This window comes from Balaenoptera borealis (assembly GCF_965194805.1).
Source record: "Balaenoptera borealis genome assembly, chromosome: 1".
In the NCBI taxonomy this organism is placed as follows: Eukaryota; Metazoa; Chordata; class Mammalia; order Artiodactyla; family Balaenopteridae; genus Balaenoptera; species Balaenoptera borealis.
The window spans coordinates 93,443,245-93,469,016 of NC_138860.1; the positions used below are offsets into that span (position 1 = coordinate 93,443,245).

Sequence of the window (25,772 nt, forward strand, 5' to 3'; positions counted from 1 at the left end):
GGTTATATATTACCAAACAGCAGCAAAACAATTGTTGGTACTCTAGTCATTTACTTAATAGCCCATATCAAAATCTGTAATTTTCTGTTTATTTTTGCTTACGTATTTCTGTCTTCACTAAAGTGTAACCTCTGTGAGGTCTCTCCCCATAAGAGTTCAAATTATACTTCCATTACCTGGCAGCATGAGTTCATTCAACATTCAACAAATCCTGATTTGTAAAATTGGATGAATTCATTTATTCATTTAATAAATAGTTACTGAGTGTCAATTATGTGCCAGGCACTGTTTTAAGCACTTAGGATATAAGACAAAGTCCTTACCCTATTGGAACGAACTTATATTCCAGTGTAAGAAAGAATATATACACACACAAATACACACACACACATATATCAAATAAATATCATGTAGTTTTAAGTGCTCTTCAGAAAAGTTAGAGAAGGTGAGGAGATAGAGGATAATTGAATAGAAAGACATTTTAGGTAAAGTAGTAAAGGGGATAATAAAAAAGCAGAATGAAGCTTATGAGTTTGCATAAGATCTTGGATACAGAAGTTCTAGATAGAAGGAACAAATTCAAAGAAGCAAGATCAGAAAGAGCTTAGTAAGTTTGAGAAACAAAAAAGAAAGGAACAACTATAGAAGAGAAGCAAAGTGGAAAATGATAGGGGATGGGGTAAAAAAGGTAAACAGGCACCAGACACAGATTGATAATACTGGTATGTTTTTCAAATTAATGGTTAAGTGTCACAATGTGCTAGTCTCTGACACAGAGTTAATATCTAATAAATTAAGTTAAATAGTGTCACCAACATGTAAATTCAAAGAATACTAAAAACAGAACATTAATACTCATGGTATAGAACCCTGGGAATTTTATTGGATATAATCATATATCAAAAGATAAGTAATAATCCCTTTAGCAAGAAGAATTCTTCATATCTTTGTAGCTATCACTCTAATTTGCTTAGAAATGCATCTGCTTAAAATATTCAAATTTTCAATACCACTTACCTCAATGTTACTATTTAGGTCCACATAAACTTGCCTAGTTTCTTCCCGCTCATATTCATCTATTATAAATATAAAATATTTCAAAAGTAAATTTTAAAACAATTACACTTCCAATAAGATAATACTCAAATGTCTCCGGTAAACATTAAAATATTTAAGAATCTGTGTTAGTAAAGGGCACTGGTATATCTTCTGAGTCTTTTAAAGTAGTATCAAAAGCAGCTTCATAGTAAGGTATGGTCATACTTCATGACATAACCTCAAATGCTAGGTGCTGTTCAATTATCTCTAATTTCCTTTTATAGAATTACTACTATTCATTAATTTATTCAAACTTTCTAAAATATATTTACAGTTTTAGCCTTTACAATAAGTAGGGATTTAACCACTAGTCTATGAAGTATTTTTCCTTTGTATATTTAAGATTCATGAAGTACATGTGAAAGGCAAAGCTCACTCTTGTTTCTGCTCTATCTCTGAAGAGGCAGGAAAGAAGATAAATCTCAAGACCAGAGGAACAAGTTAAGAATAGGTGTAGCCCCAAGGACAAATCTCTTGTAAATCCTCTATAATATTTTTTAGGGTTTTTTTTGTTGTTGTTGTTTTTTAACCTGAGCAATGATTCCCTCTAACTATACTCAAGCCTTGAGTAAAGTCAGTAAAACTTAGAGTTGATAGGTGGTGATGTAGAGAATTAAGGCACGAGGCAGGAAAAGAGGTGGTGATGTAGAGAATTAAGGCACGAGGCAGGAAAAGAAATGCAGCTGTCCCATCATCATTCCCCCAGGTAAGGCCAAGCATCACAGAAACCACATTAGACTAAAGGGAGGGTATTAGTCCTATATTCTCAGTAACAAGCTGCAAAACAAGAGAATGGCAGCTACGATAGACTCAAATGTCAATGAAGAGCCAAATGAACTGACTTTAGAAGAATACAAGTATCCTAAACCCCTCAAAAATACTGGAGAGAGCTCTAGACTTATCACAGCACATGGAACAGGAGCCAAACCACTTTTATTTGAATATTAAAGGGCTGGAAAATTTAAAGAAATAAAGACAGAACACATCAGCATTTCAACAGAAAGATGGTTCATCCTTCTCACTCCATCTATTCACTGTCTCATATTCACTAACAAACACATTTAGCAACAAACCTTCTCTATTCCCCAGAAATTATTTGCGCCAAAGAACTGCATTCTATTGCCAACACCTCCAATCTTCCCATTACCACTACCACCAGTACTTCCAAAATACCCTCCAGTCATTCTTCCAATAGGCAAGTACTAAAAAGCAAATAAATAAAACTACAAAAAAGAAAATAAATTGGTATAGATGTACTTTACAGTTGTCAGGAGCAAGTTGCTACAGGTGGCATAGAGAAGGGACTTTCATAGCAGAGTGTTCTAATGTACTGACATAATACTGTAACAATACAAGCCTACCTTTTTGGTTTTCCTAGTATCTATCTATCTAACTCCCCACCCCCACCTCACTCCCTTATTCCCTCTCTCTCCCCTCTCCCTCCTCTCTCTCTCATACACATACACACACACACACACACACACACACACACACACACACACTTACTTTGCCCTAATTTGGCCAACTAGATCTTGCTGCACTCATCATCTTAAATAAGAAATGATTCGACCAAAAGCAAAGAAAATGTCTTTGAGTTTCAAAAGCCCAGTATTGGGATTAGGGGAAAGATTCAAGATATAAACAAGTAATAGATTTTCAAAATATATAAGTCAGAGCAAAGCTTCCATCCTCTAGACCTAAGAAATATTTACCAGTTTGTAAGGAAGAAGCCTTTAAAAGGGGAAGCTGAGAGAGCTTATTAGATTCTGGCAGGTACTTAAGAAAGGGTTCTGTAGCCCTCTACCCTCACCAAGCTAAGCCTCAGGGTTGGGGAACACAGAAATCCCAGAGAGTTAGGGCAAACCAAGAGTAGAGTGGGGCTGTGCTTTTTTTTTCCTTCAGTATAACTCTAGGAAGATGACAAAACCTGAGAAGAAATGCCTGTGAAATATATATAGACAGGTAGGGCCTTAAACAGCTTCACAATTTCCCTGGTTCCAACACGTTGTGCAACTGAGCATGGTGGGATAAAGCACAGAGAACCAGCATACCTAAATAGGCCCTGAGGACTGGTATGAGGAACAGCTCACCAACTATCTATGTGGACCAATAACTGAATACCAATCGAAATGATGAAAGTCTCAGAGGATAGATGACTGAGAAACAAACGTCCCTCTCTACCACATGGTACTATATGGGCACCCCCAAATTTACATACAATCCCAGGGAAAGACGAAAAATTCCCAAATTTACTGAGATAATTTCTTCCACGCTAGCAGAATGAAGGCTTTAAGATATAAAGATATAAAAAAGATATAAAAATATTAAAAAATATAAACATAAAATATAAATAAAGATATAAAAAATCTTAAAAATTAAGATTTTTTTAACATTTTAAGACATAAAAACCTTGTGCATATTTGAGTTTGTTGACTAAAATCACTCAGAATCATATATTCTACAAAATTTATCAGAGTACGAGAAAACCACACAGAAGGGACAGAAAAGAGATTCAGCTACCATAAGTAGAGCCATGCAAGGTGAAAACATTAGAAATTGCTCAGTGACCTGCCGTACAACTATAAATATAAAAAGAGGATTCAACCACTATACTAGGACCAAGCTCAGTTTATCACCTAGTTTGTTTATTTAGTCTAGATAGTTCTTGCTTTTTTCAATGATGTATATGGTTAGAAAACCTACACGAGGCCTATGAAAAAATACTGTCAAACAAAGAAAAGGGAACATGAAAGATGTTAAAAGGAACAGCCCATCTCTGAAAATGAACTCTAGAGAATTCAGATGAAGATTTCAGAAAACTATTTGGTATTCTCAACAGAACCAAGAAAATATGGTCTTAGTGAAAGAGGAAGATACAGTCATAAAGAAAGAACAGGCCACGTTAGAAATTCAAGAAATGGGGTGAATTAAATAGAAAAAATAAATAAGGAGGAAAGGGGCAATGGATTAGATAATGAGAGACTCAAAGGAACTAGAGATTAGAGGCAGGACAGGAAAGAACTGATACTTCAGAAGTCAAATTGTTTCCTAATACAGGAAACAAACGTAAATAGAAGGAGTGGGGGAACAAATATTAAAACAATTAGAGAAATGATGAACAGAGGGCCAACAAACAAATAATAAGTATGCCCAAACAGAAATCAGAATAAGTGACCAAAGATATCATAAGGCTTTCCTGGTCTAAAGAAATAGACTGGTGCACATAGATTCAAATGGTTGCACTGACAAAACTGTAAATTATAAGGATCAAGAAAATGCCAGAGTCCTGGCAAGGGGGAAAATATATGCATAAATACATATACTATATATTTAGGTAGAAATCTAGGTATAGATAAATGGAACTATGATTATTCCCATTTCACAGATAACAAAAGTGTAACACAGAAAAATTATGTTATTTGCTAGGATCCCAAAATAATAAGTGGTGGTACATGATTAAAACACAGGTCTGCCTAATGAAATCCAGTAGGGATAAATGCAAAGAATGCTATTTGGATCCAAAAATCTAAATGCACTTGCAAAGAATGACGTAAAAAAAAAAAAGTCAAAGATTTTAATTACTAGTGAAGTCACTAAAGCCTATAATACAATGTGACTATCAAATAAGCTGACTTTAGAGTTCATTAATGACACCTACAATTAGACAAGAAATAGTCCTTTATACGGGTCAAGTTACACATTAGATTACCTCATACAGATCTGGACTCCTAAATATAACAACAATATTGAAACAGATCAACCAAAATAACAAAAGTACAAAGAATCTTGAAACATCTAGGCTGAAGAAGACAAGATTCAGAAAGGACAAGTAACCACCTTTAAAAATCTAAAGAGATAAAAAAGTGCTTAGACTTCTTCTGTATGCCTTAAGGAGAAGAATTACAGTAAGAAGAGAGAAATTACAAAGAGATTTCAGTATAAGAGATTTCAACAGGGAATTCCCTGGCGGTCCACACTTTCACTGCAGGGGGCCCAGGTTCCATCCCTGGTGGGGAACTAAGATCCCGCAAGCTGCGTGGGGTGGCCAAAAAAACAAAAAGAGAGAGAGAGAGAGAGATTTCAACATAAAAATAAGAGCTGTGCTTAAATGACAGCCTCGCGGTTAGTGGGTTTCCAACACTGAATATGTTCAAACCCGGGAAAGACTACCACTTGGTAGTCACAAAGGAAATTATCAATTTCCTATAAAAGAATTAAAGCAATGGATATGTAAATAGACCAAAAAGCTTTAAAGTCCTTTTCAACACTAAGTAATTTAGATTAAGGAATAAGGCTACAGAAAAAAAAAAATGTATGCAGTACTTCAAATGGCAGGCTAAAGAATTCCAATGTACTTAATGTGAGCAATAGACAGCCATTTAAAGGGTTTTTTTTTTTTTAAGGTACATCTAAGAACAAATTTATTCTTTATTTATTCATTCATGAGTTTATTTATTGCCTGCTATCTTCACAGACACTGTGCAAAGTGTTGAATATACTGAGTCAAATAAGACATGATCCCTTGCCTGCAAGCTTACAGTAAGATGTAGTAGGTACTCAATATTTGTTGAAGGAATTCATAAATACATGGTAAAGGTATACTAAGGGTACTAAGTAAATGAAGAGGAGCATCTAAGTCAGAGTGAAAAATTAGGGAATATTTCCCAAGGGTGGTAATAATTACTCTGAGTTTTGAAGGACAAATATGAATTAACAAGATGAAGAAGGAAGGAGGATCAGCCAATAAACATATGCAAAAACTCAGAAGTATAATCTGTTTAGGGGTTAACAAGTAGTTCTCCATGAGCTTGTGTATGTGGGACATGTGAAAACTTTTGGCAAGGTGAAGGGAAGTGGCAAACACCATGCTATCCTGAAAATTATGGAAAGCCACTGAAAAAATTAGACAGTGACGTTATTTGATCTATATTTTGAAAAAAGCATCCAGGACTCTGTTTCATGGTAATGACTAAATAATTCTGACCAACCTTCCTCCTAAAGACAAAAATCTGGAGGAATTTTTTGAATTATTGAAAGAATCAAAGATCTAAAAAGATAATGATGAATCATCAGGCCAAGAATAGGTTGAGGATTATAACTCAGAAAACCTAAACCAACTTCCAGTGTCAGTCAAGATGGAATACGCCCACTATAGTCTTTCTCTCTCATTGATTACAACTGAAAACTCTGGATGAAATCCATAAAGCAACTACTCGAGGAATCTGAAAAGTAAGCAAAAGCAGGTAGATTGGGAAGAAAAGTAAAATCTTGAAGAAGTGACTCATGTGAAGGTGAGTTTCCTGTTTGTTTAGTTTTTTTCCTACCTTCTCTCCTAGCATTACTAAAGTGTAAGGGCCCAGCAGAACTGTAAAAGCAAAAGGAAATCCTGATTTTTTTTTTTTTTTTTTTTTTTTTCCCCTTCCAGCCCTGCCCCAAGGGTGGCTCCAGTAGTGGAGCTACAGCAGCCATGGCAGCAAGTGCATAAAAAACCCCAGGAGAGGGGGCCTCCCTGGTGGCGCAGTGGTTGAGAATCCGCCTGCCAATGCAGGGGACGCGGGTTCGAGCCCTGGTCTGGGAAGATCCCACATGCCGCGGAGCAACTAGGCCCGTGAGCCACAATTACTGAGCCTGCGCGTCTGGAGCCTGTGCTCCGCAACAAGAGAGGCCGCGACAGTGACAGGCCCGCGCACCGCGATGAAGAGTGGCCCCTGCTTGCCACAACTAGAGAAAGCCCTCGCACAGAAACCAAGACCCAACACAGCCATAAATAAATTAATTAATTAAAAAAAAAAAAAAAAAAAAAACCCCAGGAGAAACTCCATGTCTCTCCCCAAAGGACAGGAGGACAGGACCCCTGTAAGGCTGAGGGTGAAGGGGCGATGCTAGAGAGAGCTCGAGAAGGGGATTCCCTAATTATTTATGACTTGGCACAAGTCCCATAGGGAAAAGGGAGGATGTGCATGTACAAGGTAGACCCAAGGCAAATATAGCAAAGGCTCTGAAATCACTATCCAAGTCTCAGAACTAATCTAATCTTGAATGGAGCATACATGAAACAGACGCAGAGTAATATGGCAAAAGCTTTGAAAACTGAACTGATAATGGAACCTCAGCACACAAAAGGTAAGATAGAACTTGTGATCTAAACTTGAGTTGCCTATCTGCTAAAATACAAACAAACAAACAAACAAACATTCTCCAGGGGATTTTTAACAGGACCCAGAATCTCACAACATGTCCAGGATATAATCTAAAATTTCTCAGCATTCAAAGAACTAGGAAAATGTCACATTATTCTAAGTCTCAAGCAAACAATCAAAGATAATGAAGTACACAATGAGATAAACAACAAGAACTAGAATCTACAAAACAACAAACCACAGAAACAGATCCCAAGGGATTCCAGATATTGGCATTACTGGACAAAAAATTTAATAAAACTAAGATTACTATGCTCATGGAGACAAAAGAAAAACGAGTTTAAAAATTTCTGCAAGGAATTTGAAACTCTAAAAAGTAACACTACAGATATTTTTTAAAGAACAGAACCAGAGAATACAAGAGCAGAAATTAAGGCCTAACAGATGAATTTAAAAACAGTTTAGAAACACCTAAATAGAGAATTAGTGAACTGGAAGAAAGCAGAAGAAATTATCCTGAAGGGAGCACAATGAGAAAAGAAGATGAAAGATCCAAAACAGGTAAGAAATATGGAAGGAACAGCACAGTGACCTCACTGTTATGACTTGAAAAGATTCAACAGGCTCTCATCTAAGGGATTTTGCATTTGCTGTTTCCTCTGCCTGAAATATTCATTCCCAAAATAGCTACATGATACATTCCCTCATTTATTCAGGTCTCTAATCAAATACCACTTAATCAGAAAAAAACTTCCCCAAATACCCTATCCCAAAATATTCTCTTTTTAAGCAGTTGTCATCACCCAACATGTATTTTATTTATTCATTTATGGTATGTGTCCCTTTACAAGAGTGCATACTCCATAATAGCAGAAATTTTGTCTGTTTACTACTGTTTTCCCTCAGCATCTAGAACATTTCATGGCACATAGTAGGCACTTTTTAAAATGTTGAATGAATAAATAAAAGACAGAAAATCACAATAGCAAAAATAAAGGCTTACGGCAAGAATACAGATGGACTTTACAGTAAATATAAGGCAAGTATTAAGATGTTTTTAGGGCAAGAATATACAATGGAGAAAAGACAGTCTGTTCAATAAGTGGTGTTTGGAAAACTGGACAGCTACGTGTAAATGAATGAAATTAGAACATTCCCTAATACACAAAAATAAACTCAAAATGGATTAAAGACCTAAATGTAAGGCCGCAGACTATAAAACTCTTAGAGGAAAACATAGGCAGAACACTGACATAAATCACAGCAAGATCTTTTTTGATCCACCTCCTAGAGTAATGAAAATAAAAACAAAAATAAACAAATGGGACCTAATTAAACTTAAAAGCTTTTGCACAGCAAAGGAAACCATAAACAAAACAAAAAGACAACCCTCAGAATAGGAGAAAATATTTGCGAATGAAGCAACCGACAAGGGATTAATCTCCAAAATATACAAACAGCTCATGCAACTCAATATCAAAGAAGCAAACAACCCAGTCAAAAAATGGGTGGAAGACCTAAAAAGACTTTTCTCCAAAGAAGACATACACATGGCTAAAAAGCACATGAAAAGAAGCTCAACATCATTAATTATAAGAGAAATGCAAATCAAAACTACCATGAGGTACATTCATTCAACAAGTGATATGCTCAGGGCCAGGGATCCAGCAGTGAATAAACAGACAACAATTTTAATCTCATAGAGCTTATATTCCATTGCGGGAGGAGGTAAGATAATAAACATCTCAAAAAAGTAAAACCTAGAGTTTGTCAGATAGTGATTGACTGCCCAGGAGTGAAACAATTCAGGGAAGAAGGACTTGAAGTGTCAGTAGGGGTTGGGGTCATCAATGTACAATAGAGTGGCTAGGCTAGAACCTAGGGTAAGATGGTATTTGAATAAAGACCTGAAGGAAGTGAGGGAGCAGCACATGATGATGTTGGGGAGGGGTGGGAGCATCCCAGGCAGAGGGACCAGCAGGGACAAAGAACTTGAAGTGGGAGTAGGTCTGGAGAGTCTGAGGTGGCCAGAGTGGAGTCAATGAGGAGGAGAGAAGCAAGAGATGAGGATGGAAGAGTAGGCAGGGGCAGACATGAAAGGCCTTGTGGACCATTGTCAGGACTTTGACTTTTCTGTTGAGTGTGATGGGAAACTGCTGGAGAATTAGGAGCACAGCAACAGTACAATCAGACTTAGGCTTAACAGTATTATCTAGACCTCCAATGCCCCAAAGGTGAGCAACAGACCTTTGGAAATGTGGCTGATGAGACGGAGGCACTGATTTTTCATTTTATTTCATTTTAATTAAATTTAAAACTCATTTCTTGATTCAGTGATTGGAAAACTTTTAAGTGTGTTTGGAACAACTTGGGTATGTGAATCTATTTTATTCAACTGTACGTTTATGAGTTCTAAATATAGATCAGGTATTTCCAATAAAAATTTTACCATCTGAAAGAAAAAAAAAAAAACCTACCATGAGGTATCACCTCACACTGGTCAGAATGGCCATCAACAAAAAATCTACAAACAGTAAATGCTGGAGAGGGTGTGCAGAAAAAGGAACCCTCCTACACTGTTGGTGGGAATGTAGACTGGTACAGCCACTATTGAAAACAGTATAGAGGTTCTTTACAAAACTAAAAATAGAGCTACCATATGATCCACCACTCCTGGGCATATATCCGGAGAAAACCATAATTCAAAAAGATACATGCACCCCAATGTTCACTGCAGCACTATTTACAATAGCCAGGACATGGAAGCAACCTAAATGTCTATCCACAGAGGAATGGATAAAGAAAATGTGGTATATATATACAACAGAATACTACTCAGCCAGAAAAAAGAATGAACTAATGCCATTTGCAGCAACATGGATGGACCAAGAGATTATCATACTGAGTGAAGTAAGTCAAACAGAGAAAGACAAATATCATATGATATTGCTTATATGTGGAATCTAAAAAAAGGTACAAATGAACTTATCTACAAAACAGAAATAGAGTTACAGATGTAGAAAACAAACTTATGGCTACCAGGAGGTAAGGTGGGAGGAAGGGATAAAATGGGACATTGGGACTGACATATACAGACTACTATATATAAAATAGATAACTAATAAGGACCTACTACATAGCACAGGGAACTCTACTCAATACTCTGTAATGGCCTATATGGGAAAAGAATCTAAAAAGACTGGATATATGTATATGTGTAACTGATTCACTTTGCTGTACACCTGAAACTAACACAACATTGTAAATCAAGTATACTCCATTAAAAATTTAAAAAATAATAATAATCATAATAATAATAGAATAAATAAAAGATGTTTTAGGAAAAAAAGAATCTACATGTCACATCAAGATATACTCTTTAGAGGAATTCTGTAGTGGTCCAGTGGTTAGGACTCTGTGCTTTCACTGCCAAGGGCACGGGTTCAATCCCTGGCTGGAGAACTAAGATCCTGCAAGCCATGTGGCGGCGCCATAAATAAATAAATAAATAAATAAACTGAAATATGAAAAAAAAAAAGATATACTCTTTAGTTCATTTAAGAGATCACCTAAAAATGTTTAAAAGGTTCTTCAAACCTCTCCCACCATCTGATATCTGACTTAGCTTAAAACTAAATGGAAGAAAGAACTAGCAGCCTTGTCTCTCTAGCCCAGGTTACTTTCTACAATGCAGTCCATATACTATCTCTCTACCCCATCCATATACTTTTCACCACTTTTTATATTTAGACAGAAAAGTTAATCTTGCAAGTTGAATAAACAGGGTATCGTGTAAGAGCTGATAGTGGTGCAGTACATTCTGGAAGGTATATATAGTTACAAAAGCAAAGTACTTTAGGCAGAGACCAAGAATAAAATAACTAGCAATACTGCATACTAGAAATAATAATAACGGCTAACATTTATTGAGCACTTTGCACTGTTCTAAGCATTTTATATTTATTAACTAATTTAATTCTCAGGACAACACTGAGGTACTTTATTAACTAATAAACAGAGGGTCAGAGATTACATAAATTATTCAAATTATTCAAGGTCAAGCAGATAACAACTGAAAGTTTGAATTTGAGCACAGGGCTATCTATGTCTTCAGTCCAAGCTCTTAAGCTGTGTGGTATCAATTAAAATTTGAAAAATAGAGGCTATCCCGAAAAAGCAGGTAGACAGTATTTCCCAATAGATTCTTGGCAGAAACAAACAAACAACAAAGTAGACCTAGTGGCAGATTAATGACAAAGACAAAAACAATTATTTTTGAAAATCAGATTATGTTTTTCATCAAAACGAAAAAAATTCCTACTTTACAATTAACATAAAAATATGCATAAAATAAAAACATGTACTTTCACATATATACCACAACCTTAATAGAATGCTTTAAAATAATGTTTCTTTAGAAGAAATTTGAGAATTCTATTTATAAATAAATACTACACTGATATTCTTAAGCACTATGCTTTCAGCATAGCCCTCCATCAGTATTTTCTATTATGAACATGGCTATATATCATTCTTGATTCAATTTCCTGGTTGTTCCAAACAGAAGAGAAGGTTAGTCTCAAGATCACACTTTAACTGAAATGAGAATTAACCATAAATGCCAAGTAAATATGTATCTTTTAAAATATATTATCTTTCAAAAAGCTTGAAGAACTTTTCAAAGCTCAAAGAACGGAGAATCTAGTTACTACTTATATAAAGAAATGGTATGAGACACATATAACTTGTTCAAATAAAAAATGGCTCCTGGGACTTCCCTGGTGGTCCAGTGGTTAAGAATCCACCTTCCAATGCAGGGGACACGGGTTCAATCCCTGGTCGGGAAACTAGGATCCCACATTCCTCAGGGCAACTAAGGCCGTGCCACAACTACTGAGCCTGCATGCTCTAGAGCCCACGCGCCACAACTACTGAGCCTGCACACTCTGGAGCCCACGTGCCGCAACTAGACAGCCCATGCACCACAACTACCTAGCCCGCGTGCTCTGGAGCCCGTGCGCCACAAGTAGAGAGAAGCCCGCGTGCTGCAACAAAAAGACCCCACATGCCACAATGAAAAGACCCCACATGCAACAACCAAAAGACCTTGCATGCTGCAATGAAGATCCCACGTGCCACAACTAAGACCCAACGCAGCCAAATAAATAAATAAATAAAAATTTAAAAATTAAAAAAAAATTTTTTAATTGGTTCCAAAACATGAAAAGACAATTTGTTCCCCTCTCCACCCCCCCACCATTAAAGTAATAACAATAAATTGATAAAATCATATAAAATGAGAAAGATATTTACATTTCTTTGTCTTTTCTGCAGATCTGGCACAAGTTTCTTTGAGTAGATTACATAAATGCCTTGTAGCATTATTCCTGAAACAGAGGAAAGAGTTTGCATAAGTGTAATCTATCTCAAAGCAAAATCATATATAAAAGTTATGAAACATTACTGTTACAATTTTAAAGAAATTCTTAAAACATCACAATATTTAATATATATCACATATCGTTCATAAGTGACTATATGAAGGAAAAATTGGTTGACTGTACTATTAGCAAAGGTGATTTAATAACTGCCTCCTTGGGAGATGCAAGAGGGAAGAGAAATGGGAACATATTGTATATGTATAACTGATTCACTTTGTTATAAAGCAGAAGCTAACACACCATTGTAAGGCAATTATACTTCAATAAAGATGTTTAAAAAAATAAATAAATAAATAACTGCCTCCTTTTAAAATGAAAAGCTCCTTAAAAAGTTTCTACCCAAGTAGCTTTCAATAACGTTTTAGTAAACAGTTCCAGATTCACCTAAGAAATAAAATGAGAAGAGAGGATTGGGATTTTCATTACTACTTACCCCAGAAATATTCTAGCTATCTTACCTTCAAAACATAAAATAAGTAATTTTCTGAAGAGTCATTAATTATGTGAATAAGACCTCTGATCATCTCACAAATGCAGAAAAAGCTTTTGACAAAATTCAAAATCCATTTATGATAAAAATTCTCAACAGAGTGGGTACAGAGGGAACCTACATCAACATAATAAAAGCCATATATAACAAGCCCACAGCTAACATCATACTCAACCCTGAAAAGCTGAAAGTTTGTCCTCTAAGATCAGGAACAAGACAAGTATGCCCATTCTTGCCACTGATATTCAACATAGTATTGGAAGTCCTAGCCACAGCAATAGACAAGAAAATAAAAGGCACTTGAATCAGAAAGAACAAAGTAAAACTGTCATTATTTGCAGATGACATGTTATTATATATAGAAAACCCTAAAGCCTCCACCGAAAAACTGTTAGAACTAATAAACAAATTCAGTAAAGTTACAGGATACAAAACCAACATACAAAAATCAGTTGTATTTCTGTACACAAATAACAAACTATCAGAAGAGAAATTAAGAATATAATTCCATTTACAATTGCATCAAAAAGAATAACACGCTTAGGAATAAATTTAACCAAGGAGGTAAAAGACCTGCACACTGAAAACTATAACACACTGATGAAAGAAATTGAAGAAGACACAAATAAATGGAAAAATCTTCTGTGTCCATGAATTAGAAGAATTAATATTGTTAAAATGTCCACACTACCTAAATGGAGTCTGGTACCAATTCCAAATTTGGAAGTGGGTTCCCCACACCAACAAGCAATTCTGGGCACCACAGCTGAGTGTCCTACAATTCAATTCTGACACCATCTACCTGGAGATAGCATCAGACTTCATAAGTTAAGGGTTCAGTCCTATAAGACTGCTACCCATTGTAAAGCAATGATACTCCAATAAAGATGTTAAAAAAAACAAAAAAATAAAAAAAAGACTGTTACCCTCCCCTTATCCCACCAACTTCAGATGCTAGTTGCAAGCCCAGGTCATTAACTGTGGCTCTGTCCAACTGGCTATAAATCAGAGGTTCCCATGACCTCCTCCTTGGGTTCTATTAATTTGCTAGAATGACTCAGAGAACTCAGAGAAACAATTTACTTACTAGAGTACTGGTTTATCATAAAAGGATATAACTCAGGAACAGCCAAGTGGGAAAGATGCATAGGGCAAGGTATGAGGAAAGGGTGAGAATCTTTCATGCTCTCTCCAAGCTCATCATTCTCCCCAAATCTCCACATGTTCACCAACCAGGAACCTCTCGAACCCTGACCTCTCAGGTTTTTACAGAGGCTTCATTAGATAGTCATGACTGATTAAACCTTTAGCCATTGGCAACTGATCCAACCTCCAGGCCCTCGTCTGTCCCCAGAGGTTGGAAGTTCCAATCTTCTAACCACTTGGTTGGCTCTCCAGGCAGCCGGCCCCTATCCTTAGGTGGGGGCCAAAAGTCACCTCATTAGCATAACAAGACACCTTTTCACTCTCAACATTTAGGAAATTCCAAGGGTTTGAGGAGTTGTGAGTCAGGAAAGATGGATGAAAACTAAATATATATGTGAAATATATCTTGGTCATCTGAATGACCAAATATATATTTTTTTCTTATAAATCACAATACCACACTACTGAAAGCAATCTACAAATTCAATGCAATCCCACTCAAATTTCCAATGGTATTTTTCAAAGAAACAGAACAAACAATACCAAAATTTGTATGGCATCACCAAAAACCCCAATTAGCCAAAGTAATCTTGAGAAAGGAGACTAAAGCTGGAGGCATCACACTTCCTGATTTAAAACTATATTGTAAAGCTATAGTAATCAAAATGGTACGGTACTGGCATAAAAACAGACACATAAATCAATGGAACAGAATAGACAGCCCAGAAATAAACCCACAGATACACGGTCAATTAATTCATGATGAAGAAACCAAAAACATATAGAATGGGGAAAGGACAGTCTCTTCAATACATGGTGTTTGGGAAACTAGACAGCCACATGCAAAAGAACAAAACTGGACCACTACTTTACACCATACACAAAAATAAAGTCAAAAGGGATTAAAGACTTGAACCTAAGATCTGAAATCATAAAACTCCTAGAAGAAAACACAGGCAGTAAGCTCCTTGACATAGGTGATGATTTTCTGGATTTAACACCAAAAGCAAAGGTAACAAAAGGAAAAATAAACAAGTGGGCTACATCAAATTAAAAAGCTTCTGCACAGCAAAGGAAACCATAAACAAAATTAAAAGGCAACCTACTAAATGAGAGAAAATATCTGCAAATCATATTTCTGATAAGGGGTTAATATCCAAAGTACATAAAGAAGTCATGCAACTCAGTAGCAAAAAACAATCTGATTTTAATGTGGGCAGAGGATCTGGACAGAGATTTTTCCAGAGAAGACATACAGATGGTCAACAGGTACATGAAAAGGTGCCCAACATCACTAACTCCCAGGGAAATGCAAATCAAAATCACAATGAGATACTACCTCACACCTATTAGAATGACTATTATTAAAAAGATGAGATAACAAGTGTTGGGAGGATGTGGAGAAAAGGGAACCCTTGTGCACTACTGGTGGGAATATAAATTGGTTCGGCCACTATGAAAAACAGTTTGGTGGTTCCTCAAAAAATTAAAAATAAAACCATATGATCTAGCAATTCTACTTCTTGGGATTTATCCAAAGGAAACAAGAATACTAACTTGAAAAGGTATATGCATCCCCATGTTCAATGTAGCATTATTTACAACAGTCAAGACATGGAAACAACCTAACTATCAATGGATAAATAAAGTGTGGAATATATATACAGCCATAAAAATGAAGGAAATCCTGTCATTTACAACATTATGAATGGAACTTGAGAGCATTATGCTATATGAAATAACTCAGACAAAGAAAGACAAATACCATATGGTCTCATTTATATGTGAAATCTTAAAAAAAAAAAATTAAAAACAAACTTACAGATACAGACAACAGATTGATGGCTGCCAGAGACAGAGGTGGGAGGTGGGCAAAATGAGTGAAGGGAGTTAAAAGGTACAAACTTCCAGTCATAAAATAAATCCTGGGGATGCAATATACCGCATGATGAATATAGTTAGTAATATTGTATATTTGAAAGTTGCTAAGAGAGTAGATCTTGAGGGTTCTTGTCAAAACAAAAAATCTGTAATTATATGTGGTAATGGATATTAACTAGACATTGTGGTGATCATTTTGCAATATATACATATATCAATCATTACATTGTACACTTAAAAATAATATGTTATATGTCAATTACATCTCAACCAAAAAAATTTTTAAAGGTCAATATAATGTAGTCATATCTTCCAAATATCATTAAATGGTATTGAAAGTTAAAAAAAAAAAAGACCTCTGGGTGTCTTGAAGTTGCTAACATATACACCAGTTTAAATTTTCCAATGTATAATTTTTCTGCAGAAATGAATTGTTACAGATTAACATTTTATAATAATTTTTAAGTCTAAATATTAGTTTAATGAAGAGCAAAAGCTGTAATATTACATAAACTACATCCTTTAACATTTTCAATAATCTAATAAATGAAAAGGTTAAGAAGTCACTGAAATCACAGGTGGTTTTGTTTTGTTTTCAAAGCCTGTGACTATTCTCTACCACAAATCAGTAGTTCTCAAAGTATGATCCTTGCACCAGCAGCATCCACATCACTTGTTAGAAGTACAAATTCTTAAGTCTACTCCACTGAATCAGAAACTCTGGCAGGGGAGGAGAGGCCAACGACATGTGTTTTAACAAGCTCTGCAGGTAATCCTGAAGCTTGCTAAAGCTTAAGAACCACTGTTCTAGAGAGAGGAACTTTTTATTGTTACTGGTTTTGTAAAATCAAAACAAGTAACTACAAACCTAATTCTTGGACTTCCCTGGTGGCACAGTGGTTAAGAATCTGCCTGCCAATGCAGGTAACACGGGTTGGAGCCCTGGTCCAGGAAGATCCCACATGCTGTGGAGCAACTAAGCCTGTGTGCCACAACTACTGACCCTGCGCTCTAGAACCCACAAGCCACAACTACTAAAGCCCGTGTGCCTAGAGCCCATGCTCTGCAACAAGAGAAGCCACCGCAATGAGAAGCCCGCGCACCGCAATGAAGAGTAGCCCCCGTTCACCGCAACTAAAGAAAGCCCGCGAGCAGCAACAAAGACCCAACACAGCCAAAAATAAATAAATAAAATAAATTAATTAATAAAAAAAAAAGGATGATACTAAAGTTTTAAGCCAAAGTTAATGGAAGAATGATTGGGCCACTGGCAAAAACAGGAATTTGACAGTGAGAATTAGCTTAGAACAAAGTTGAGCCCTCTTCTGCAAGAGTTTCACCTAAAACAATAGTCAAACAAAAAGGTATACAATATACATAGGCAGTTGTAGATATAGGATTATCAGGTACCTTTTTCAACACTAAGTAATGGCTTCCCCTGCCTGTCATTTTAAAAAGTGAGAAGTTATTAGTCAGTGACCACAGTTTGCCAAATGCAAGAATGTAAAATAGGTATGTCTTCCTCTTCTCCACAGCACCCAGATAGAATTCTATATATCAATTAATATTATACAACAGAAAGAGCTCATTCAATTTTTGGAAATTATTTTAATAATTAGTTTGGAATAAAAAATAAATTTGTAAAGAACAAATTCATTAAATTATTACTTACTCTTTTATTAAATCTTTATTTTCTTGAATTCCTTCTTCTAATTTCAAACTTACTTTTTCATTTTCAAACTAATTTACAAGACAGAAGAACAGTTCATCACATTTTACTTAGCAAAATAAACATGAGTATATTCATTAAGCAGCATTTCTTTGCTAACATGCTATGATGGTCTATAAGAATTATTTTCTTTGAACACAAAAAAGAACTTTTTTGTCACACTTATGGATATCCTATAAGAATATGGGTCTCACATTCATCAGTCTAAAATTAGGTTTGCTGAATTATCTCCAAAATGTATCCAACAATATTTTAATGTGATATTATCTTCCCTAAACATTTTGAAATGATATTTTATCTTTCTCCTAACCCAATGTTGCATTTTCTCAAAATTTTTCTTTCACTATGCCATAAAATTGAAGCGAAACAGGTTTAAATTTAAAGTTTTATCTACAATGTCATTTTCTAATATGATAAAAAAGACATATCAAACAAAACATCATCAGTAACAGGAACTAATAAAAATTAAAATTCTATAATTAGAATCATTAAATCAATCTTTATCTAAAGTAAATTACTATTTCCCTAGTCATTTGCATTAAGTTTTGTGCAGCCTGTCTTCTGCTCATCCTAAAGTTGAAATGCAACTAATATTAATGAAACTTCAAAAAACACCATTCTTAAAATCCACATCACAGAAACAAGATAAACCCAACTTACCCTGAAATAATACTCTAGTTTTAATAGTATTATAAGATTTACTATACTATATTTTCAATTACAAATTTCATTATACCTGTAGTTCTTGAATGGCTTTCCGCTGTGCTTCAATTATTTTTCTATTTTCTTGCAACTTGTTTTCTTTCTGCTTCAGTTCAGATTCTACACTCACTTTCCACTTCTTGATCTTTTCAGCCTCCTTATACAGTTTTGAATATAGTCTGCTCATTGGCTCTGAATTCTATTATAAAATAGGTTTTCAAAGACTGTTAATAGTTCAAAATTTTAGTATAACCAAACTACAGCTGCCTATTGAAAATATCCATGAGTATCTTAATAGTTGAGACCAAATCTCTCCTCAATTTATGCCCTAATACGATGCTGAAAGCTATATTAACTTTTTTCTAACTACTAAGGCAATATTAGCTACTTCACTAAGGTTACTGGTCACCTAAGTTATTCCTTGATGAATAATATCAAATAACTTCAAAATGTGCCTAAGCCAGAAGTTAGAAATCTTTAAGTCAATGAGAGAATCTGGCTGGTTAAAAGCTAAAATAAATCAATCTACATGAAATGTGTCAATTTTAGGAATGGTCTTGAAATATTTTGGTTATACAAACAGCTTAAGGATTAACCAAAGGATATGAAGTTTAAGGTACAATGACAAGAAAAATAATAATGAACACAAGCTCTTTCATTTAGTCTGAGGTTTTATTTGGATTTTATTTGGATTTCCGGCGTCATCCCTTTCCACATTATAAGGTAAATGTCAGAGGTTTTCTTTTTTTTTTTAAATCACGCTATTTTCTCCTTGCTGATAGCTCTGTTATCAAAATATATAAATAAATTCCGTATTTCTAAATTGGTGATACCATAATCCCAGCAACAAACAGATAGCACTTTACCAGGCCATGGAATTTCTCTTTGTTTTAAAGACATCTATGTGCCATAAGAATGATTTTTATAACTAAAATCAAAAGTACAGTATATCCTACAAATTCCTTAGACAGTAAACCAGCCAAACAATCATACCTATTAATTCAAGAATTGTTTGTAAAATATTGGCTTAATTCTCAACCTTTTCACACATTGCATTCATCTCCCCTTTTCCATTCTTGATTTTTATGGTTTAAAGTTAAATTGCCCCTTAAGAATTCATGCTTTTATAACTCAGGAAAATACAGAGGCCTAGTGTTTCAGCAAATTCAAAAGAAAAGCAAAGTGGCGAAAAGGTTTTAAAGAATATAACTTAACACCTTAACTAAATATTAATCCTTTTGAAGCTTCAAAAGAAAGATAAATACAAGTAATAATAAATGATACTCCAATTACAAGAAATTTAATACGGACGGGAAATCTTCTGACCTCAAAATCAGTGTCTTTTAGTCCCTCCTGGTAATGACAACTGTCAGAATTATCAACCTAAAAAATGAATAAATTTTTCCTATGAGAAAATATTTCTGATGATAGTTTCCAAATAGCAGCAATTAAATACTGAAGACTAGTAATCCAACAACTAAAGATTTTTTTTTTCTTTTTCAAGCAAGCAATTCAATATCTAACTAAACAGGTTATATCTATATACACTATACTTAACTGACCTGTTCAAGCATGGGCAAAAAGTCAACTTTTTGTAAAGCAGGATCTGCAAGACAAAAGACAACTGGAATTAAATATGCCAACATCCTGTTTTATATATTAAGTATCATATCTAGCTTTAATGTCAAGGTTATTAATATAATACTCTTATTTGATATCTAGCAATGTGTATTTTAAAAATGTTTCTATGTAAGGTGATACATTGTTTTTCTAGTCTCCTACCTGAATCAATGTTTTTCCCATTTTTGGAGAGATTAGTCATTGCAAATGGAAAACCAAAATCATCTTCAACATACTTGTTGAAACCCTAGAAACACAAAGAAGTTCTTAAACACACTGTCCCATACCACTCTAAAAACTAGCAGTGTAATATGTAATTACATATACAGTATACATCTGCTTAAAAAAGTGACTATAATTGTAAATCCTTTAATGTATAGTGTTAAAAATATCAAATGATTTTGCTCTGTAAACAAAGCAAAAATTTTTAATTTTCACTTATAAGAGAAAGCTAAACTAAAATTACATGATACATGCTTTGTAAGTACTCAGGAATAATTTTAGTGATTTTAATTAGTAGCTTAGAATATTAGTTTTCTTCAGTTTCATTATGATCTTTCCCCTGGTAGAACTGAGAATTTTCTTCACTGAATAGCATTTTAATGTTATACTCTTTGGCTATAGAGACATAAGAATTTTTCTACAACATAGAAAATCAAAATATTCATTGCTTCATCCTATTTCCAACATAAAGTTCCACATAAGAAATTTATTTTTTTTAATGTAATTTTTTTTTTTTTTTTTTTTTTTGCCGCGCTGTGCATAATGCGGGTTCTTAGTTCCCTGACCAGGGACTGAACGCATGCCCCCTGTAGTGAAAGTGCGGAGTCTTAACCACTGGACCGCCAGGAAAGTCCCCACATGAGAAATTTAAATAAATTACTAAAAAAAGCTCTATTCCTCCTTTCCAATAAGAACCTACTACACGTACGAATTTCCCTTTTATCCTGTCAACCCGGAAGCTCAGAGTCAAATTTTAACCTCAAACACTGATTTTTACCAGTATGTCAACATATTTGTCCAAATTTTCTTAATTTTCCTTGATCCTAATATTCTTCTAATTTATATTTTACTATTTCATTGTATATGTTCATAAGTTGCCTTAAATCATTTAAAGAAAGAGGATTAAAGTAAGCAGGTCCCATTATGTACGCAGAATTCCAAAGCACCAGTGATTATTTCTTTAAATGAATGATGCCTAAACACATTAAGTGTGCTCATTATTCATTCAAAGCAATGCTATTCAAAATTCTTGGGTAAGTCAGACCATATTTACTGAAAAAAATTATAAGATATCACCAGTAAGAAAGTTCACTTTGCCTCATTTACCTAATGAGTAAATGCAAATTTACCTTGAAGAAATTAGAATCTCCTCCCAAAGTCTGAGGTTTCACTGCAGATACTTGACTGCTACTTAATCTCGGTGGTACAAACAATTTAAAGGGCTTCTGCTTTTCCATTTTCTCTTCCAGTCGTAATTATCTATTGCTCAAGATGGGGGAGAAAGTGTGTTACATTGTTTCATTAATGCACTACTTATTCTATAGTAAATGGGTATATAAAGGAATGCGTGAAACGTTTGTTACCATAGAAGCCTACGGTGTCCCTTACTGCCGGGGTGTTCAAAGCAGAAACATCCCCTATTTGCCCCACCATCCCCCCACCACCAATGGCCACGCTGGTGACGTCGATGGATAATCGAGAAACTCGAACTAGGCATCATCGCCTGGACAGCCTGAGAAGAAGCCCGTTACCTCCACCAGCCCTGTTAAATTGCATCACCTCGCCGGGAAGAACTAGTTGAGGTGCTTAGACGACTACGGAGAAGGCGCCGGGGGCTGCCTGCGTGAGGGAGGGCCAGTAACAAAACGTCGCCCAGCTCTGGGTTAGATTCTCAGGGAGGGAACTCGGCACACCTGCCCCCCTTACCTTTAAAAAACTAGCGGGAAACCGCGGGCTCGGTGGTCACGCGAACCGCCACCTGCTGTCTATTAGGGCAGCAGAAAGAACCAACATGAACTTCTGCCTCCGAACCTCGGAAAAAGCGGGAAATCGCTCCAGCCGAGCGGCCAGGAGGGAGGTGCCGGGCGGTTGGCGGTGTAACGGCTAAATAACGGTCGGCGGCCTCCGTTGGCCGGGGGCGCAAGACCTACATCTCGCGAGATTTCCGTTTACCTTAGTAGCAATTCTTCTCTGGATACTGTTTCTCCTTAGAATTGGCCCTGTTTAAGCTTCTCCTATTGTTAGAGAATGTGAGGAAAACTATCAGGTGCTGTGATAGGATGGAGCTGAGAGTGAAAAATCTATTTCTGTCCTCTAAGAAGAGCTCACAGCCTTAGGGAAGAAACAAGTGCAAACATAATTATAACCCCCTGTAATCATTTAATGGTAGTAATTTTCTAAGGGTTGCTGGGACCCTTAGAAAGGGACAGTGGCCTTTACAGTGGCTTGGGAGTCAGGAGAGAGCTTCACGGATGTGGTACACTTTTGTTACTGCTTCCGTAGAAAACAGAAGGGTGAATAGAGCGTTGGCTAGATGGTGAATGCGGGAAGGGGTGGTCCCGGCTGAGGGACGGTAGGCAAAGGCGCTGGAGTCGTGAGAGAGATGAGTCCAAGAGTGAGTGAGTCCAGGCAATGCGGTGTAGGTGTGTGAGGACGCAAATGGGAAAATGATGAGACTGGAGACTTAGCAGATGTGAAGGCATCTCGAAGGCTTTTGGATTTTAGCCTTTATGGATGGGAATCTTGAGGAAGTTTGAGCGGAAAAGGACGCATGATCAAGTTCAGAAGAAAATTTGTAGTATGAAAAATGGTTTAGGTTTATGAGACTGGAGTTAGGGAGACAGTTTTAATAGCCTGGGTGAGTAAGGTATGAGACCTGAGCTATGACAGTGCCAGTGAAGATGAAGAAAATGTGTCAAATGGAAAAGATATTTAGGAAGAAGAATTAATAGGATTTGATGGCTTTTTTAAAGTGAGCAGCAAAAGAGAGAAGTCTAAGATGACCCCCTGGTTTCAGACTTGAGCTACTAGACACAATAAATATTGTGGGTGCTAGGTACCTAGGTTTGAGCAATAAGACAATGAGTTCTGTTTTCAACATATTGACTTTGTTTTCTAACTTTCTCCATGTACTACAATATAACTGATGCTTTTCCAAAGGACTTTAGTAATACTTTTAAGCAACTCATTTTGTTTTGTATAAATTTAACCTATCAGACGGAACAGTTTCTGATAAAATTACATTTTGAGCTAGAAAGGATGATCCAGTGTAAGGCTTTCATTTTACATGAAACAGTCTAGATACCCTAAAAAAAGATAAAATACTCCCTTCAAGAGATGATACCAAGAATAAATGCACAAGATAACCCCTGGGGGGAATAATTGATACATTTAATTAATATATTTTATAAGTTGAGGGTATAAATTCAATATTCCAATTCTTTTAAGTTTTACAACAGTGAAATATTCAACTATGGTCTTTTTTCTGTATTGAAAACAAAATGCTATTCCTAGTATTAAATTAACTTAAAATCACAGTATTTTATTTAATCAGATCCAGTCTTTCAAAATAATTGTGCTTCCATAGAATTTCTCACTTTCATGTATTTCACATGAAAAATTTTTAACGTTAATCTTATTCTTACAAGGATTAAAATATTTGTGGTAAGGTTTCAGGTTTTAAGAACTTTATTTTTTCTGCAAAAGATTTTTCTTCCAAAATTCATAAGCCATATTTACCTCTCAGTAAAATGGTTTTGTGTGATGCTTATGTAGAACAAAATTTTTGTGTGTTTGTACACAAAACTTAACACAATGTTTTTAGCAAAAATTTATGTGGGAAATTTCTTGAGCTAAGTACATGAAATACCTAATCACTGTATGAGAACCCACATGGAACACGCCTCAAGATTGTCCCTCTGGAAGATGGGGAGGCTGAGCCGTTTATGACCAGACTCCCATGCCCAGGAGGGTTTGAGGCCTGCCCTCTCGTGACAAGTATCCATGTGCAAGAGAAACAGTCAGTGTGCAAGGCACTGTCTTCTGCACGTGCAGGTGAAAGTAGATGGACTAAAGGGACACAATGCAGAGCATCAGTGATGTCTGTTACAGCCTGAGTGCTGATTTCCTGGCTGTGTTAAAATTCATCATGCTGTCCACTTATGTATGCATGCTATTCTTCAGTAAAAAAAAGTTTATTTAAATATTTTTGTAGGAAATGCATGGACTACAAAGAGGGTGTCATTTCAGAAAAAGAATAAAAACTGAGATGCCTTACACTTAAGATCAAAACTTTCCCCAACTGTTTTGGCTGGAGTTTCAAGATGACCCAATCCGCTTTTGCTTGCTTCACCAACCACAGCATCTCAGAGTTCCTGACATGACATCAAAGTTTCAATGATATGGAGAATGATGCTGGCCAGGCAGTTCAACTCAGGCTTACAAATATAATTATTTATTTGGTCACTCACTCACTTGTTCACAGAGTATTTGCTGAGCTCTTAGTTGGTTAAGGACGGTGCATGGCACTGGTGATAAAATGATCAAGTTCTTTCTCAGCCTTCAAGGAGCTCATAGACCAGTAAGGAGGACAGATATGTCAACAATTAAAAAAAAAAAGAACTTTATTTTTTCTGCAAAAGGTGTTGGCAAAAATGTCAAAATATTGTCTACCAGAATGAGCATTAAATTGTGCTGAATTTCCCAATATATGTTAACATATTTTGTCATTTTAATTTTTTCAGTATCATCTTGCCATGACAAAATTTTTAATTGGGGCTTATAAAAGATCTCTTTTTTAAAGACATTAAGGGACTTCACAAGCGGTCCAGTGGTTAAGACTTCACCTTCCAATGCAGGGGGTGTGGGTTTGATCACCGGTCGGGGAGCTAAGATCCCACATGCCTCGGGGCCAAAAAACCAAAAAAAACATAAAACAGAAGCAATATTGTAACAAACTCAATAAAGACTTTAAAAATGGTCCACATCAAAAAAAAAAATCTTAAAAAAAAGACATTAAGAAAAAGTAAGAGTTGAACGAAGCTTTGTTCCTCTTTAATAATTTATAAAATGCTATAACAGAAATAAGTTTAAAATGTTAGTTCCTTATCCACCAATCTAGCCTTAAAGAGGTTCACAACTGCTTTTATTCTGATTACAACTGTTTCCACTAAATAATCTCTTTTATGTCTTCAAATAATCTATATATTTTCATTCAATTTTCTACTAAATGAAAATAAGGAGAGTTCCTTCAGGTAAGAACTCTATTTAGTACTACTCCCTCTGAACAAACCATGCAGTAACAATAACCATTGCTTCTTTGGGGACGAATCTTGAAAAGAATACTAGATGTCCCTCTAGTGGTGGTCCTATATTCCACAAAATTTGATGAGCCCTTGATGATGTCCATTTTATGGCGATATATTCGTAACAGCAATTCTGTTCATGTTTTTCAAATCAGTATCCTGTGATCATAGCGTAAACAATCTAGATTTAGGAAGTTTAAGACAAACCACAACATTCTA

The 25,772-nt window shown here is 35.6% G+C and overlaps 1 protein-coding gene across 1 annotated transcript in view; it reads right to left on the reverse strand.

Moving 5' to 3' along the window:
- SYCP1 (synaptonemal complex protein 1) overlaps positions 1-22,246 on the reverse strand; it is a 174,649-nt gene extending 152,403 nt beyond the window's left edge. The window contains exons 1-9 of the mRNA XM_082368987.1: positions 22,177-22,246; positions 21,600-21,729; positions 20,410-20,494; positions 20,190-20,233; positions 19,954-20,010; positions 18,662-18,826; positions 17,869-17,936; positions 12,552-12,625; positions 1,018-1,076 (exon numbers count right to left, since the gene is read on the reverse strand). Coding sequence (XP_082225113.1) covers positions 1,018-1,076; positions 12,552-12,625; positions 17,869-17,936; positions 18,662-18,826; positions 19,954-20,010; positions 20,190-20,233; positions 20,410-20,494; positions 21,600-21,707 — 660 coding nt within the window. The 5' untranslated portion in view covers positions 21,708-21,729; positions 22,177-22,246. The remainder of the gene's footprint in view (positions 1-1,017; positions 1,077-12,551; positions 12,626-17,868; positions 17,937-18,661; positions 18,827-19,953; positions 20,011-20,189; positions 20,234-20,409; positions 20,495-21,599; positions 21,730-22,176) is intronic.
- Positions 22,247-25,772: the final 3,526 nt, after the last annotated feature.